This window comes from Talpa occidentalis, unplaced genomic scaffold (assembly GCF_014898055.3).
Source record: "Talpa occidentalis isolate TD23 unplaced genomic scaffold, MPIMG_talOcc4v2.1 talOcc4.9, whole genome shotgun sequence".
Lineage (NCBI taxonomy): Eukaryota > Metazoa > Chordata > Mammalia > Eulipotyphla > Talpidae > Talpa > Talpa occidentalis.
In genome coordinates this window covers 10,277,318-10,293,541 of record NW_023605305.1, presented here as the reverse complement: position 1 = coordinate 10,293,541, position 16,224 = coordinate 10,277,318, and the positions used below count along the sequence as shown (strand labels likewise).

General features: G+C 41.4%; 1 protein-coding gene across 7 annotated transcripts in view; it reads left to right on the top strand.

Annotated features, from left to right (window-relative positions):
• The window catches only part of UBR4 (ubiquitin protein ligase E3 component n-recognin 4), a 336,932-nt gene that overhangs the window by 234,628 nt on the left and 86,080 nt on the right, over nucleotides 1-16,224 (top strand). For all 7 annotated transcript variants that reach the window (XM_054691340.1, XM_037498330.2, XM_054691337.1 and 4 more), the window contains 12 exons: nucleotides 412-471; nucleotides 563-753; nucleotides 4,166-4,265; nucleotides 4,388-4,525; nucleotides 4,952-5,069; nucleotides 5,875-6,062; nucleotides 7,029-7,188; nucleotides 7,291-7,376; nucleotides 12,031-12,200; nucleotides 13,649-13,931; nucleotides 14,883-15,018; nucleotides 15,864-15,943. In XM_054691340.1, coding sequence (XP_054547315.1) covers nucleotides 412-471; nucleotides 563-753; nucleotides 4,166-4,265; nucleotides 4,388-4,525; nucleotides 4,952-5,069; nucleotides 5,875-6,062; nucleotides 7,029-7,188; nucleotides 7,291-7,376; nucleotides 12,031-12,200; nucleotides 13,649-13,931; nucleotides 14,883-15,018; nucleotides 15,864-15,943 — 1,710 coding nt within the window. The remainder of the gene's footprint in view (nucleotides 1-411; nucleotides 472-562; nucleotides 754-4,165; nucleotides 4,266-4,387; nucleotides 4,526-4,951; nucleotides 5,070-5,874; nucleotides 6,063-7,028; nucleotides 7,189-7,290; nucleotides 7,377-12,030; nucleotides 12,201-13,648; nucleotides 13,932-14,882; nucleotides 15,019-15,863; nucleotides 15,944-16,224) is intronic.

Genomic DNA, 16,224 nt, shown 5'->3' with positions numbered 1-16,224 from the left:
TGGCAGATAGGTTATTCCTGTAGGAGACAGTGAAACTTTGTGGTAGCAGTGGACCTGGTAGAAGATAAGTCATTCAATCAGCAAATACACTTGAAAGCATGTCACTGCGCTTGGTGGAGACACGCAATGAACAAGATAATGTCAGATGAGTGTGTAGGCAGAATAAATCGGTCATAGGTATTCTGATGTGTACCTGGTGTGTTGCTTTCAGTTGGGTGACTGGAATGCCTCCGAGAAGATGACAGGGGAGCACTGACAGGGGAATTAGTGCCACGTGGCATGTGATGGGGGTGCGTTACTGGGAAGTGACTTGAGGACATTTAACTCCTAAAGCCAAGTTAATTTGTGTAAGATATAGCATAATGAAATATGTCAACTTTCTTAGATGATTGTATGTTTTATATTGGATAGCTGGAAATCTATGACATGATTGGACAAGCAATCAGCAATTCCCGTCGAGCTGGTGGTGAGGTAAGAAGCTTGGCTGTGCTCTGTTCCTGTCTTATAGCCTCTAAAATGTGAATATTTTTATCTTTATATTTTTCTTTTGTGCCTTCAACAGCACTATCAGAACTTCCAGTTGCTGGGTGCCTGGTGTTTGTTAAACAGCCTTTTCCTCATATTGAATCTCAGTCCTACGGCCTTGGCTGATAAGGGAAAAGAGAAAGACCCACTGGCTGCACTCCGAGTCAGAGACATCCTTTCACGTACAAAAGAGGGAGTGGGCTCGCCTAAGCTGGGGCCTGGAAAGGGGTATGTGTCTTCTTGACTGCCACGCATACCTTGCTGTGTTCTCTTCTTTGTATTGATGGGAGCTAATGGGATGCCACTTCTCCACCTAAGTACGGTGATTTGCTCAGTAGCTGGTTGAAGGTAACAGCTGTGGTAATGGCAGTCAACCATCTGGTGGCTGGAGTGGATCCCGTGTTCTCTCCAATCTGATTTCCTCTGAAGGAGAAAGTAACTGTGTAATATATATATATATATATATATATATATATATATATATATATTAGGATTTTTATGAAGTTCAAATCAGGAAAATAGCTTGTTTTCTAAAATGAACTCATTTGAATTGGAGTTCCATACTCACTTGCGTGTTTAACCTGTAAAGTGAGGAGTCTGTCATGTCCTCCTGGCCTTCTTGCTAAAAAATTTGCTGTTGTCTTGATGAAGTCTGGAGAGTACTGCTTGCTGGGCAAGAAGCTAGACCTATGACTTGTGCTGTTCAAGGTTTTGTTTTTTAAGCCAAACGAAGCAGTGTCCTTGCCTTTATGGAGTTTTCTTTCTTTTCTTCGTCGTCGTCTTCTTCTTCTTCTTTTTTTTTTTTTTTTTTTTAACATTTTAAAAGGATGGGTTTATTAGGTAAAGGAGAAAGAGAAGGAGAAATAAAGGTACCTGCATAGTCACAGGCGGACAGGAGAGCGGCTATGGCGTTTATTTTCTAATAGGATCAACAAAGAGCAAATATACTAAAGGGGTCATGATAGATTATTATTTGAGTATTGTGAATAAAATTAATCCAGAGCAAGGTGCTTGATGGCGACAGGCTGTTATTTCAGCTTGGATGGTCAGGAAGGGCCCTGGAGACATGTTGTGGAAGTGCAGTGACAAAGTGAGCAGTGCACATATTTGGGGTAGGATTGTTCCGGTTCTGAGCCGGGAGGTGGGAGTATCATTGGTATTTTTAAGGAATAGCAAAGTCAGGGTAGCTAGGATGGTGAAGTGGAGGCGGAAGAGTGGTGGAAAATTAGGTCAGAGAGGTAACCCGGGCCAGATCACCTAGGGCCAAGTAATCTGTAGGTGTTAGGGGGTTTTCAGCTGTGAGGTGACATGATCTGATTTACTTGCAATTTCAGAACCCAGCTGCTGTGTGGAGGGTAGACTATAGGATCATAGACAAGAAAGGAAATGGGTCAGGAAGCTTGGTGGTACCCCAAATGATGGGGGAGACTTGGGGCACGGTGGTCAAGACAGAGGAGAGTCAAACTGGGGATATATTTTGAAGGTAAGCTGACAGGATTTACTGATGGCTCAGATGTTGAGTGTAAATATGACAGGAAAAGTTTTTGGCATGAGCAACTGGGTTGTGTCCTTTCCTGAGATAGGGAACACCAGTTTAGGAGTAGATTGGCTGCCAGGAAGGGAAAGAAAGAAACAACTTAAGACCTGGGTTTGAGATCTTTGATCTCTATGTGAGATGTGGAATGGTGACTGGGAATGCAAGCATAGAATGCAAGAAGGAAGTCAGCTTCAAATTAGTCACTAAGTATCTTTTCTTTCTGTAGCAGACTTCGTGTTTGTACAGTGCTGTGATGAACAGAAAAAGTAGACATTTCTGAGCCATGAGGTTGATATTCATATAAATCTATGTCAAATTGTATCTAGAAAGTATTATAATAGGGAAATTTCACCTGGTCAGAGAAATCATGGCAGACTTCCCTGAGAAGTGGTAATTTAGCAGAAATTTGAAACAGACATTGGGATGGTAGGCATTTGATACCAAAGTAGGGAGTAGTGAGAGTATTCCAGAGAGATGAACAATTTGTTATTTAGAATGTCTGTTTGCATGTCTGCTGTTGTAAAGGGAAGTATGAGAATGCCAAAAGACATAACCTCAGAATAAGTTATGTTTTTTAAAATGGTGCAGTTTCTTCAGATTCAGAAAGAACACATGTGTACAGTGTAAGTTATAAACCATGAGAAAGCAAAAAGAATCATCCACATAGGGAAACATTCTACCAGACATTTCATTTTACTGGGTACACATGTGAAATACATATATTTACAAAAAATAAGATCACTATGTAGAAATATTACAGCTATCCTTTTAGTGACAGGTGTCATTTCTATAAAATTTTTTAATGCCTGACAATAGGCTCCTATATAAATGTGCTGTAGTTGCCTGATGACCCCACTGTATACATTCATCTGCTCCATGGCTCTTGTTTTGGTAAACCATGCAGTGACAAACCTAAAAAAAAATCTTTGTGACCATTTAAAAAATTATCCCCTTAGGGTAAATTCCTAGACGTGTAATGTTCAGGACAAAGGGCACCCTACTTTAGCGTTTGAACTGTTCCCTCAAACTGCTTCGTCTGCACTTGCGCCAGCGGCGTGCCTATTGCCGTTTCCGCAGCTCCCTTAGGCTCTCCTGGGCTTTCAGCAGCCCGCACGGTGCTGGTGTTAGACCGGAGAGGCTAGCAGTTGTGTTGCGCGTGTTTGTGTTTCTCTGGTTACTCGTGTGATTAGGGTCCTTGTCACATTTTGGTCACTTGTGCTTCTTCTTTTATAAACTGCTGATGGCACTTTGCCCCACTTTTCTCTTCGGTAGTTGTCTTCCCTGCCCCCCCTCCCCGTGCTGATTATGTGAGCTTGTATGTTAGATGTGCTGACCTTTGTCATATGGTTGTTTTGAAAGAAGAGGTTTTTTTTTTTTTAATATAATTTTTTTTTAAATTTTTATATTCCCCATACAATTGCAACCGCCTTATTTTGACCCCAATCCCTCCCCTCCCCACCCCCCACCCTCCATAGAGTGTCTCTGGTTCATGGTTGTTTGTTGATTTTGATTTTTACTTTCTTATAGTTATTCATTTTCCTGGTCCCTTATTTAAGTTTTCTAGATTCCTGCTATGAGTGAGACCATCCGGTATTTTTCTTTTTCTTTCTGGCTTATTTCGCTGAGCATGACCCCTTCCAGCGCCATCCATGTTGCTGCAGGTTGCATGTGTTAATCTTTTTTGAATGCTGAGTAATATTCCATGAAAGAAGAGGTTTATGCATCTTCATTGTAAAACTATGTAGTTTTAGGTTTGAGCCCAGATTTTTGTATAGAAGCCGGTAATTTTTAACCTCAAACAAATAACTCTTTAGTGTTCAAGCAACATTGAAATGTCAGCATGTTCGCTTGATCCCACGGCTTGGACTTGATAGTTTAAATGGCAGAATTTCATAGGTTTCAAAGTTTCCAGTTCGGAAATTCTTAACCTGAAGTCAGTCTGTGGTCAACTTCAGGGAGGTTGTGAACTTCTGCAATGATAGGCCTGTTTCTTGTATCTACAGTTTGGGAGGGGGAGGTCTCCAAGGGGTCTGGAATGCGGAGGCAGCATGATCCACTGTTTGTAGATTTTCATTCATTGCATTTTCCTTTTTCTTTGTGTAGGCATCAGGGATTTGGGGTGCTCTCAGTAATATTGGCAAACCATGCTGTCAAACTGTTAACATCTCTCTTTCAAGACCTGCAAGTGGAGGCTCTGCATAAGGTGAGGAGGTTGTACTCAAGGAATAGCAATTGATTGCTAGTCCACTTCTGGGTAAGCTAGCTTGAGCTGTCAGGTCAAGGAATTTCGTGCTCAGAGTATCTCAATCTCTTTGTTATTTCCAGGGTTGGGAGACCGATGGTCCCCCTGCGGTCTTGAGCATTATGGCGCAGAGCACCTCCATACAGAGGATCCAACGACTGATTGACTCTGTCCCGCTCACGAACCTGCTATTGACCTTACTCTCAACTTCCTATAGAAAGGTGGGTGAGGTCTCGTCCAAACAAATCATTGGGAAGGTTTATGTAACATCATCAACAAAATGAATAAGACTGTGCAGCATGACCTTTAAAAACTCAAAATTTATGGTAATGGTTTTAAAAATGAGAGGAATTCTTACCTGATTCCAGATATTTGAATCAGTTATTGAGAGTTGTGATACATGTTGCTTCTTAGAGATTTGTGGCAATTTGGCATGCTGATACAGACGTAGGAGCTGCTATGGAAACATTCCTTTTGCAATTCTTGTCCCTAGCTCTAGTTTTGGAGTCTTTCATAGGGTAAAGTGATGCGAGTCCTAAAGGGAGCTGTTAGGCGTAATACTTGAAGAAAGAATTTTTTATGTCACTGAGATGAAGTAGGACGGCTCCATTGTGTGATCAGCAGTCACAGAAACCTTGTGTTTTCAGGCCTGCGTCCTGCAGCGGCAGAGGAAAGGCTCCATGAGCAGTGACGCCAGCGCCTCCACTGACTCCAACACCTACTACGAGGATGATTTCAGCAGCACGGAGGAGGACAGCAGCCAAGGTAGCGGCCACTCTCATCTCCTTCCCAGGAAATGAGCTGTAGAGTGAAGCAGGCAATTTCCCTGTAGGTTCCTTGAGTTTCCAAGTCACCATTTTCTTTCACCTTGGGTCTTGGCTGTCTTTGCCCTTAGAGATGACATGTTATTTAAGAGCAAGCCAAGTTCTTGAGGATTGGGTGGTGGAGACTACTGTCCGCAAAGCCCAGGTTGTTTTTCCTTCCTCTCCCCAAAATCAGAGTCCATCTTGACTTGTTCATCTTTCCTTCCATGTTGGCCCATTTGTGCACTCTGCTCTGAGTTTTCCCAGTGGAACTCAGAAGATTGTGTGTGAGGTGTTTGGTTGGCTGGGGTCAGAGATTTGTCATAGATTTCCTGGGGTGGGAACATAGGGAACATAGGGAAAGAAACTCCAGACTCTGTTGTAGTGAGCACCAAGACAGAACTGACATCCCTTCTGTTTACAGAGTCTGAATAGAGAGAAAAATCTCAGATTCTTCATAATCAGGTTTGTGGGAGCAATGTACAGTGTCACGAGTCTCACCCTCAAGTCTTACCCTTGGAGTTTACTGTTGGCAGAAAAGTAGTAATTTACTCTTGAAAATGTTTGGGCTCGCTGCCAGTAAAATGAAGTCAAGTTGTTTCTCTTCGTTCTTTGGGCTCCTTTTAAAAAATAACAGTTTTACTGAGGTCCAATTTCCATACAATAAAGTGCTCCTATTTTATGTATACATTTTAATGAGTTTTGACAGATGTATGCTATAACTACCACTACATCAAGATATTCTTGTGTTCTCTTCCTCTGTTCAGATGATGACAGTGAGCCGATTTTGGGACAGTGGTTTGAGGAGACCATCTCCCCCAGTAAAGAGAAAGCGGCCCCTCCGCCTCCTCCCCCACCCCCTCCACTGGAGAGCTCACCCCGAGTTAAAAGCCCCAGTAAGCATGCCCCTGGAGAGAAGGGCAATATTTTGGCTAGTCGCAAAGATCCTGAATTGGTAAGTGTGGGTTTCTGAGGTTTTGGGGAAGGAGAAATGGAAGGGTTGAAAAACAGATCATTTGAGCTGTAACAATTTATAGGCTGGAAAACTGAATGCTGTAGTTTTTGCTTAGGACTTCGTTGTATTGATTGTCTGATTAAATAGTTTATACCCCTCGTGTTGTTTCCTTGATTGAAGGAAGTAGTAGCCTCTAGTAGCCTAGAGGAAGTAGTAGTCTCTAGTAGCCTAGAGACTTTGGAATTAGAAGTGCGTTTGAATCCTACTTCTGCCTCTTGCTATGTGACCAGGGGCAAGAATTTGAACTTCTCCAAAGTTCCATTTTGTCTCAGATCATATTGGAGTGATTGTACCTGCCTCCAAGGATGTGGTGAAGAAATAAAGAGCTATTAGCATACATCAGAAGTCTTTGCTAACTATTTGTTCAACCAGTATTTGTTAATGACACACTGTGTCCCGCCCCCACATACTAATAGAAGCTCTGTCAATGAAAGAATCGGACACAAACCTTGATTTCATGCAGCTTAGTCTAGCTGTGGGTGTGCCATAAAACATTTGAATAATAATTCAATTTAATAAAGAAGTAAATTAGGAATTCAGTAATGTATAATGATGATATAGGCCTCAGAATTAAACGTATTAGTATTTTAAGCTGGACAGAGACAGGGCTATAAAGGAACAAAAGGAATGAATTGATTTACTTGAAAATCGTCTCTCTTCATACAGTACTTCATGAAGTCTTGTATTAAAATGGCTTACCACTTTGTATAACTGGTACAGTTACATGGGAAAGGTGATCGTAATTAAACTTTACTCCTACTGTAGGGCATTTAAAACATGATTCTCTAATTCATTGTTATTTACTGCATGAGACTGGTGGGCATGTTTTCTTTACTTTTTGTATTTAGGGTTTGTAGGCATTCTGGCTTTATGAACCTGAGATGAACTTCTTTGTCTTCCTTTTAGTTTTTAGGTTTGGCTTCCAACATTTTGAACTTCATCACCTCTTCCATGCTGAATTCTCGGAACAATTTTATCCGAAACTATCTGAGTGTATCTCTTTCAGAACACCATATGGCCACTCTGGCCAGCATCATTAAGGAAGTGGACAAAGATGGACTCAAGGGTCAGTAGACAGGACATATGCCTGGTGGAGTTTTGCTGTTGGCAGGGTGGTGAGATGTATCAAGTAGCTGCTTTTATAATTAGTTTTCCTGTTGTCGTCAAGGTTCATCAGATGAAGAGTTTGCTGGTGCTCTCTATCACTTCAACCACTCTCTGGTCACTTCCGACCTCCAGTCACCCAACCTGCAGGTTTGTGCACGACAACCCTTTAGGCCGAGAGCTCCCTGCGTGACCTCTCAGTAGGCTGATTGCTGAGGAACACAGTTTGTCATGGAATCCCCTCACTGGAGAGAGTGTTGAGAGATTCTTCTCATGTTGCTCTGCCTTCATTGGATCATTTCAAGGAAAAGAAAATGTATTCCCAGATCCCCAGTAAGCTTAAAGAAAAGGAAAAGCCATAAAAACAACTCCTGATGAGTATGCTGGTAGAAAAGTGGACAAATCCTCAACAAAGCAATTGCTAAAAGATAAAGAAATAGCAAGTGGCCAACGAACCTAGGGAAAGTTCAGCAGCATTAGTAGTCTATGTGATACAAGTTAAAAATGTGTGTTTTAAAAGAATTCTAGCAGATAGATGATCTTTTACATACTCCTAATTGCAGAACCGCCACCAAACGGAGACCTGGGTTCTTGACTGAGGATTTTTAAATATTTTGGTTCTCTCTCTTCTACTGAAGCAGTTGATACCACTGAAATTTCCTAAATTGGAAATTTTCATTTCATTAGTGTTTATATATATAATATATACGTCATATATATTGAATATATAACATAAAAGTGTGATTGATGTAATATACATATTTTGCATTTATATGCCTTAAATTTTAAAAATATGTATTTTTAAAGATTTATTTGTATTTATGCGTACAAGAACTGGGGTATAGGTTAGGGGTGCTAAGGGATGAGTGGACTCACCAGAGACACAGTGGGGAGCAGAAAAGGAGGATCCACTGAGATAACACTGCTGAGGGGAGCAGTCGGCGAGACAGGAGAATAGGAATGCACCATGTGGGTCGGCTCCCTGGCTGGGGATTAAACTCATGCCGCAGTGGCTGGCAATAGCTTGATAGCGTTGAGACTTGAATACCTTTGCCACCAGAGAGGCCCCCTAGTTGGTTTTAAATGGTGTAGATCTCCCATAATTTATTCTAAGATTGTTTTGAAAATATTTTTTGTTTATTCTTAAGATTATTTCTGTGGATTCTCAGAATCCAGACACAATTCAAGGGCTTGCACTTGTACCTAAAAGGGAAGAAACCCAGGAAGCTATTTTAAGAGGTTAAAATGGATTCTCATAATCCCAAGCCATTTGAGAAATTCTGTTTAAAAAAGATAATTTAAAGCCGCCTTATGCTTACCTACTGTTAAATATATATATATATATTTTTTTTTTTTTGGTGGAAAAGGGACTATAAATTGACTAGGAAAGTTGTTTCCTGATCTAAGAGAAGATTAGAAAATGCTTCAGTTAATACACAGCTTTCTTATTTTGTTACTGATCTATGTTCATAGCCCATAGAACTTCCTTAGACTGTATAGTTAGGGTATCCTACCAAAGTTACCAGTTCCTTGCCCAGATCTAAGTTTATTTAGGAAAGTTTTAAAGCTCATAGATTTGGCCTTTTCTTGTCCAAACTTGTCCAACCAGCGACAGAGCTATGCTTTTCTAGAGAGTAGGAATTCTTAAGGCTCAGCAAGGATGTTCCTCTTAGCATTTAGAGCTAATTACAGACCTTGCAGCCTGGTGGCCTGTAACTGCTAATTTTGGCTGATCACAGCAGAGAATTCCATTCCATCTCCAAACATGGGACTTTAATTCTTTCCTTCAATTTCTTTGCTGTGATGGAAGAGACTGAAGAGTGGTCAGTGCATCCTGTCTGCTGCTGTTCTCCGACCTCGGATGTTGTTGCAAGACATACATTCTTCTCCAAGGAAAGTTAATAAACAGTAAACATTGTTTACTGTGAAAGTAAACAACATCAGTTATGTCCAACAAATTGTTTTCAACTGTCAAGGCAATAAATTCTGAATTAGTAAGACCAGTAGCCTATTCCCTATTTAGAGAAGAAATCGGAACCTATTTATTAATGACTTTGGAATATTTTGGGAGATGTTTTTGTTTGGCATGTCCCCTCTTTTCCTTTGCATTTGTCTGATAAAGCAGTCTACTAAGATACTGTAGCTTCTGAAGGCAAATGAGAAAGTTATTTGTCTGATTTTCTGTTGGCATCTTGCTCTATTGGCCTTTGGTGATTAACTCAATCCCTAGCTGCCTTTCTGGAATCTGGGGTGGGACCGAAAGGTCCAACCCTTTAATCGCATGGTTGGTTCCTTTGGCAGCCAGCCCCCATCCTGAGGCTGTCTGGGGGCCCCCCAAGAGATCATTGGCATAATCTTATCATGCCAATGATAGTTGAAAGGGGATTTTTATGAATACAAAAGACATTCCTGTCATCTCACCATGCAGGGAATTGTAAGAGTTTTAAGAGTGCTATGCCAGGAATGGGACAACGACCAAATACATATTTCTTATTCTGTCACAGTCTCAGGGAGTTAGAGTTCAATGGGTACAGACTTTCTGTGTGGAGAATTAAAAGGTGCTAAAGATCGGGGTGATGATTGCACAATGTGTGTTCTTAATACAGCAAAACTGTACACTTCACATGGTAAATTTTATCACCAAAAAACGAAAGTGCCTGTCACACAGTACAAGTCCCTGCTAGATGGTAACTGCCCTGTATTTGTTACTGTTGTTGCAGCAGTGACCTTGGCTCATTCATTCAGTGCATGGGCGTTGAGCCCTAAGCTATGTGTCATGGGCGCTGTTGTGGGCGCCAAGGAAATAAAAATGACTTGAATCTGTAGGATCATGAGAAAAGGGATGAAAAAAAGGACCTCTAGCAGACATCATAGCAGGGATTATAGGAAACAGAAAGGAGGAGTCTTAAGACATTGCAAGGGCTTAAAACCCAAATGAGACTGGAAGGACATTATTGTCTTTAATAGAAATAGGAAGTGAGAAAAGAGAGTTGGTCTGGGGGTAGGAGGAGATATACTTGGATTTATTTTAAATATGAAATTTTGAGAAGCCAGTAGGATGAATGAAATGTCTAGAAATTAGGTGGAAATGTGAGTCTGAAATTCAGGAGTTAAAAAGTTAAGATTGATAGCATAGGTTTGGGGACTATCCTCTAAGATAGTTCTCTTCTAAGATTTCTAAGATCTCTTCTGCTATTGAAGAAAATGAGAAATGGTGAGGTGGGCAGAGGATGGAGAGATGAAGGTGAACACAGGAGTCTCAGGCTGCCTGCTGTGCCGAGGGTGGGAGCAGGGGTGGCGGTTCAGGCCAGGGCATGCTGCTGAGTGCTGGCTCAGCTTCTAAGAAAGTCAGCTGCTCTTACTTAGAACTGGTCAGAGTTGGACTGGCAGGAAAAACCAGGCTTCTGAGGAATGTTAGCTCATTATGTCTCAGGGGCTGAAAATGTCACCACATCAACTACAAAAAGTCTCACAGAAAAAAATGTGTAAATACCGTTATAAAAATGTATGTTAACCATGAGCCTCCCACGAAATTCATTTTAATTTTTTGTGTTTCCATCTAGTGCCTGGACCTGTAGAAGCGTAGTTTTACAGTTATAATCACAACTTAAGTCTTGGTTTCTGCTTTTTCACATGTTACTGTTTTGTGTACACACCACACACATACACGCGCGCGCACACACACACTTGCTTTACTTTTTCAATGATTTTTACTGTTACAGTAGCTTCCATTACAAATGCACATTCCTTGTTTTGAACATTTAGATGTTTTCTAAATTATAATAGTGCTACAGTTTTTGGGACATAGGTCAGGCATGTTATTTTTTTTGTTGTTTTGGAGTCAGGAGTTAAGAAGTCAGTTATGCTGTGCTGAGCATAGTGATTAAGAATGTGAGCGTTAGTTCTAAACCTGGTTTCTCCCATGGTAATCTTGTGACTGTGTTTATGTTCGTCAACCTCTCTGAGCTGTGTTTCCCTCATTAGTAAGGTGGCACGCATACCCACTTAATGCCACTGTCTGAACATATGAGTCTGTGTACAGAGCTCAGCCTGTGGTTACTGCCCGTATTGTACACTACCCTTGATATTGGTGCCATTTTGGATAATATTTGCAAGGAAGGGGCTCTTCTGGAATGTTTTATAAGACTATAATTTAATTTGACAGACTTGGAGATTTATTTTATATCCCGAGGTGACTGTGATTTGTGTTTTCTGAAGCCAAATGAGAAGACGGGCTTTTGTCTGGTTTTCCATTGGCATCCTGCTCGGTTTGTGTATGTTTAGGAAGATAAGTTGTAGCTTAGTTAACTGTGCTGAAAGTAAAGCTCATTTGAAAGACGTGCTACATCTAGAGGCAAAGAATGACCTTAATTCTAGATGCCTTAACATCTTGCAGGCAAAATTTTTGTGCTGTTAATATGAGTTGTTGGAGCTTCCTCTCGAGTGTTACTGTATCATATAACTGATTGCGAGAGAAAAAACCATTAGCTCGCACAATTGTTCAAGAGTTTTCTTTTGACGGCACAGACTTTTCATGATTCATCCATTTAGACAGATTTCCTGATTCTGTCATCACATGTGGTTTTCCTTCTCAGGACTGCATTTCTCACACTAACCGCAAGCTGTTAATGGGGGCTATATTAGTAATTTTCTTGTTGATATATTTGTTACGTGAATAAACTCTTTCTCCAAGCCACTTCTATATCTGAATTTCTGGATTCCTCTTTCTTTAAAGTGCAGAAGCAGCACTGGAGAGCAACCTCGCTGTCTTTCCTAATGGTCATTTGTCTGTCTTTCATGTCAGAACACACTGCTGCAGCAGCTGGGAGTGGCTCCTTTTTCTGAGGGCCCCTGGCCCTTGTACATCCATCCTCAAAGCCTCTCTGTGCTTTCACGCCTCCTGCTCATCTGGCAGCATAAAGCCGGCGTTCAAGGTGATCCCGATGTCCCGGAATGCCTGAAAGTTTGGGACAGGTAAGAGAGTGCCAAGAGCAGCCCAATGGAGAAGGTTATTTGCTTTTTTTGTGTGACTTTGGCATTTACCTGTGACTCTGTGATGGTTCTCTGATGGCAGTGTTTAAAGTGGGGTGGGTGGGGGAGGATGTGTTGCTTATATTAAACAGAGTCTTTAATATATGGGGGATTTGGTTATAATTATGAGGCAGAACCTGACTCCTGAATGTATCCTGACGTGGTTTGAAAGAGGGGGCAGGGAAGCCTGCTCTTATTTTGCTTTCAGAGTCACACCACTTAGAGTGACTTGCAGTCTTGTTTGGATAACTTCTAAAGAATTTTATACTGGGGAATGCTCAGATTAGTCATCTAAATCCTCTTTATTTTTATTTTTTTTAAGATTTATGTATTTATTTATTTATACATACATACATACATACATACAAGCACTGGGTACAGTCAGAAGCGCAGGAGGGTGAGAGAATTCACTAGAGCCAGAGCGGAGAGTAGAACAGGCAGTGATGAAGTACACTGCTGAGGGGAGCAGCGGGCGGCAGGGGAGGTCTGCTCGCCATGTGGGACCTTCCTCCGGTGGCCAGGGAGCAGCCGGGGATCGAACCAGCGCTTCAGAGGCCGCGGGCAGCCTTGCAACCCAGCGCTCAACCGCTGCGCCACCAGGGAGGCCCTAAATCCTCTTTAGATGGACCTATATTTGCCATTTTTGTTTGCATGGTTAGGAGTCTTCAAAGCAGTTTGTTTTCCTAAGACTTGCTTTTCTGTTCCCCTTTTGTGATCAAATATTGTTCTAATGCTGGATTTGAGGAACCATAAACCTCTTGAATGCCAAAGACCCACTGTGTTTTTCTGGTGGAGCCTTGCAAAAAGGGAAGGAGGTAGGGGGGGATATTTTGAGTGAAACCCTTATTAAAACACAAATCTCTTCCCTTAATAGCAAAGATAGTAATATGTAGCTACATTTCTTTCTTTTTTGCTTAAAAGCTCTTCTGACAAGCTTTCTGAATAGTTATTTTTTTGTTGCTTTATAGTGCATTATTTTTGATTTAGTCATTTAACCTGTAGGCTAAACACAAAATAAGAATTAAACTATAGAAATAAGTATAGGGAAAAGTAATCGAATTATTTTTACCTGTCCAGGTTTATGAGTTTGAAAAACTCACACTTTTTGGGGAATTTGCAATTCTCGCCCCGCTCAGAAATGGCAGAATGGGTGTTGAACTGCCGAGGCTGCAGACGATAGAGCCGAAGCGTTCTTGGGACTGCTTCTGTGACCACATCTAACTTTTTTTGCAGCCGAGGTTTAGTTTCTTCTTTAGGCTTTTTGTCTTCCTTAAATTGTTGCCTTAATGCTTGGGGTTAAGTAGTTTAGCTCTTCCACAACTTGACATTATAACTCTAGGGCCTATCCTGACTTTTTCCCGCCAGACATAGTCTCCTTTTGTCTGTGGTAGGTTTTTGTCAACAATGAAGCAGAATGCCCTGCAAGGGGTGGTGCCCAACGAGACGGAAGATTTGAATGTAGAACACCTGCAGCTTCTGCTTCTCATTTTCCACAACTTCACCGAGAAGGGCCGGCGAGCCATATTGACCCTTTTTGTGCAGATCATCCAGGAGCTGAGTGCCAACATGGATACCCAAATGCGCTCCGTGCCGCTTATCTTGGCTCGACTCCTGTTGATCTTTGATTACCTGCTTCATCAGTACTCCAAGGCCCCTGTGTATCTGTTTGAGCAGGTACAGATGAACACATTCTTTTTCCTTTACTCGCTGTTATTGAGAGCTTTGTTCTTAGGAGTTAACATGATCCAAAATGACCTACTCACCTGAGATTTTAGGTGTGCTTGTGGTCAGAAGACCACTGGGACTTTGTGTGTGCACCTACAGTTTATGCTTAGCCAGAAGCAATAAATGTAGATTATTTGCTTTGAAGCACTTGTTAAAATGGATTTGAGGCACTGTGCACGGTGTTCTTTCTGAAATCACCGTTTCACCTGTGTCTACCCCTTGGGCCTTTGGTGACTACAGTTGACCCTTAAACAATGTGTGGTTAGGGGAGCTAACCCCAATGCAATGAAATCTGAGTAGAACTTTTGACTCTCTGAAAACTTAAACATAACTGCATCTGTCCCTTGGTATCCTTGGGAATTGGTTTTAGGAAACCCCGCCCCCTGTTGCTGCCCCTATCAGATAGCAAAAAACCTGAGGATGCTCAAGTCCCTTATAGTGGCCCCTCTGGATCTGGGGTTCCTCACCTGTGCATTCAACTAACCAACATCTGTGACTGGTTGGATCTGTGAAGGCAGAACCTGAGGATTTTCTCATATAAATGAACTCATGAAGTTCAAGCCTGTCTTTCGTGTTCAGCTGCTTCTTAGTTGTTGGATGGTGGTTGAGCAGTAAGTTTTATGGACTAGTAAATTTCTTTATTTTAAGGGTCCAAAATGAGGGCCAGTGAATGGTTATTTTATTCAGGGTTTCTTAAGATGTTTCATCTTAAAAATGAAAAACACTACTTTTACATATTCTAGCAGAAATTCCATTCTAAGAGAAGTCACAGAAAAATCTAAAATTTAACTGTGGTTTGCGAGTTACCCAAACTTTCATATAGCAATCTATTATGTCTGGAGTGAGAAGCAAAATGGTGACTATGAATCTCTTCTAATTTGAGTGTATATGTTTTAAAAGGTGCAGCATAACCTGCTAAGTCCTCCTTTTGGGTGGGCCAGTGGATCCCAGGACAGCACCAGCCGCCGGGCAACCACCCCTCTCTATCATGGGTTCAAAGAAGTAGAAGAGAACTGGTCGAAGCATTTTTCATCAGGTCAGAAAAAGGATTGTCATTTAGAAACTGACTCAGTGATTATCGGGGTGGGGGGGTGGGGGGGTTTGAATTTAGAGATCTTTGTTATTTGACTTAGTCTACTCAAAATGGGTGGCACATTCTTACAGATTTGAAGCATTTTCAGAACTAGAGTCCACGTATGCCATAGTAATTTAAGAACAACAACCAAAAAAAACCCATTGAGACACAAGAATTAGGGATCTTTGTGTCTGTGGGTGATTAAGTTTAATTTTTGCTTAGGGATATAGTTCTAATCCACCAACTGATTTTCCTTTTGGGTTTTGGTGAAATTAATGGGAGAAAACTTGGCAGTTTTCTGTTTTTTTGATGAGGCAACTCTCTTGCTTATTTTTAACATGTTTGCTTTCATCCTGAGGATTGTTAGATGTCAGATGTATTTTGTGGAAATATATCAAGCCTCTGTGTGAGTTGCTAGCCCCTTTGATGTTGGGGACGTAGCTTTAGGGCTTAATGCAGTCAATTTTATGTGACAATTTGTTGATTAACTTGGTGATCATATTATACCTTAGTTTACCTTCTAGCGGTGGTTCTTAAACTGTCCCAAAGGTCATTTGGCTATGTCAGGGGATATTTGGTTGTCACAGGTGGGAGGGAGGATACTACTGGCATTCACTGGGTAGAAGCTGCTAAACATCCTGTAGTGCACAGGACAGCCCCCCAAGCAAAGAATTATCTGGTCCAAAATTTCAGTATACTGAGTTTGGGAAACTCTTGTTCTAATGTGTCCGTTGTTTCTATATTTTATGTTTATTAACCAGAATTAAAAAGGAAAGCATTGTTTTACTAAGCACATTGTTTTTCAGATGCAGTCCCACAACCCAGATTCTACTGTGTCCTGTCCCCAGAAGCCTCAGAGGATGATTTGAACCGACTCGATTCTGTGGTATCAGGAATTTTATTTTTATTTATTTATTTATTTTTAAAGATTTATTTATTTATGTATAAAAGAGCTGGGGTTCACGCCAGAGATGCTGGGGGTGAGAGGATTCACCAGAGACAGAGTGGGAAGAGAATAGGCAGACTGACTGAAGTACGTTGCTGAGGGGAGCAACGGGCGAGACAGGAGAGGTCTGCCTTGCCATGTGGGTTGCTGCCTGCCCAGTCGGGGATCGAAGTCATGCTGCCGAGGCTGCAGATTGCTTCATAGTGCGGTGCTTTAACCCC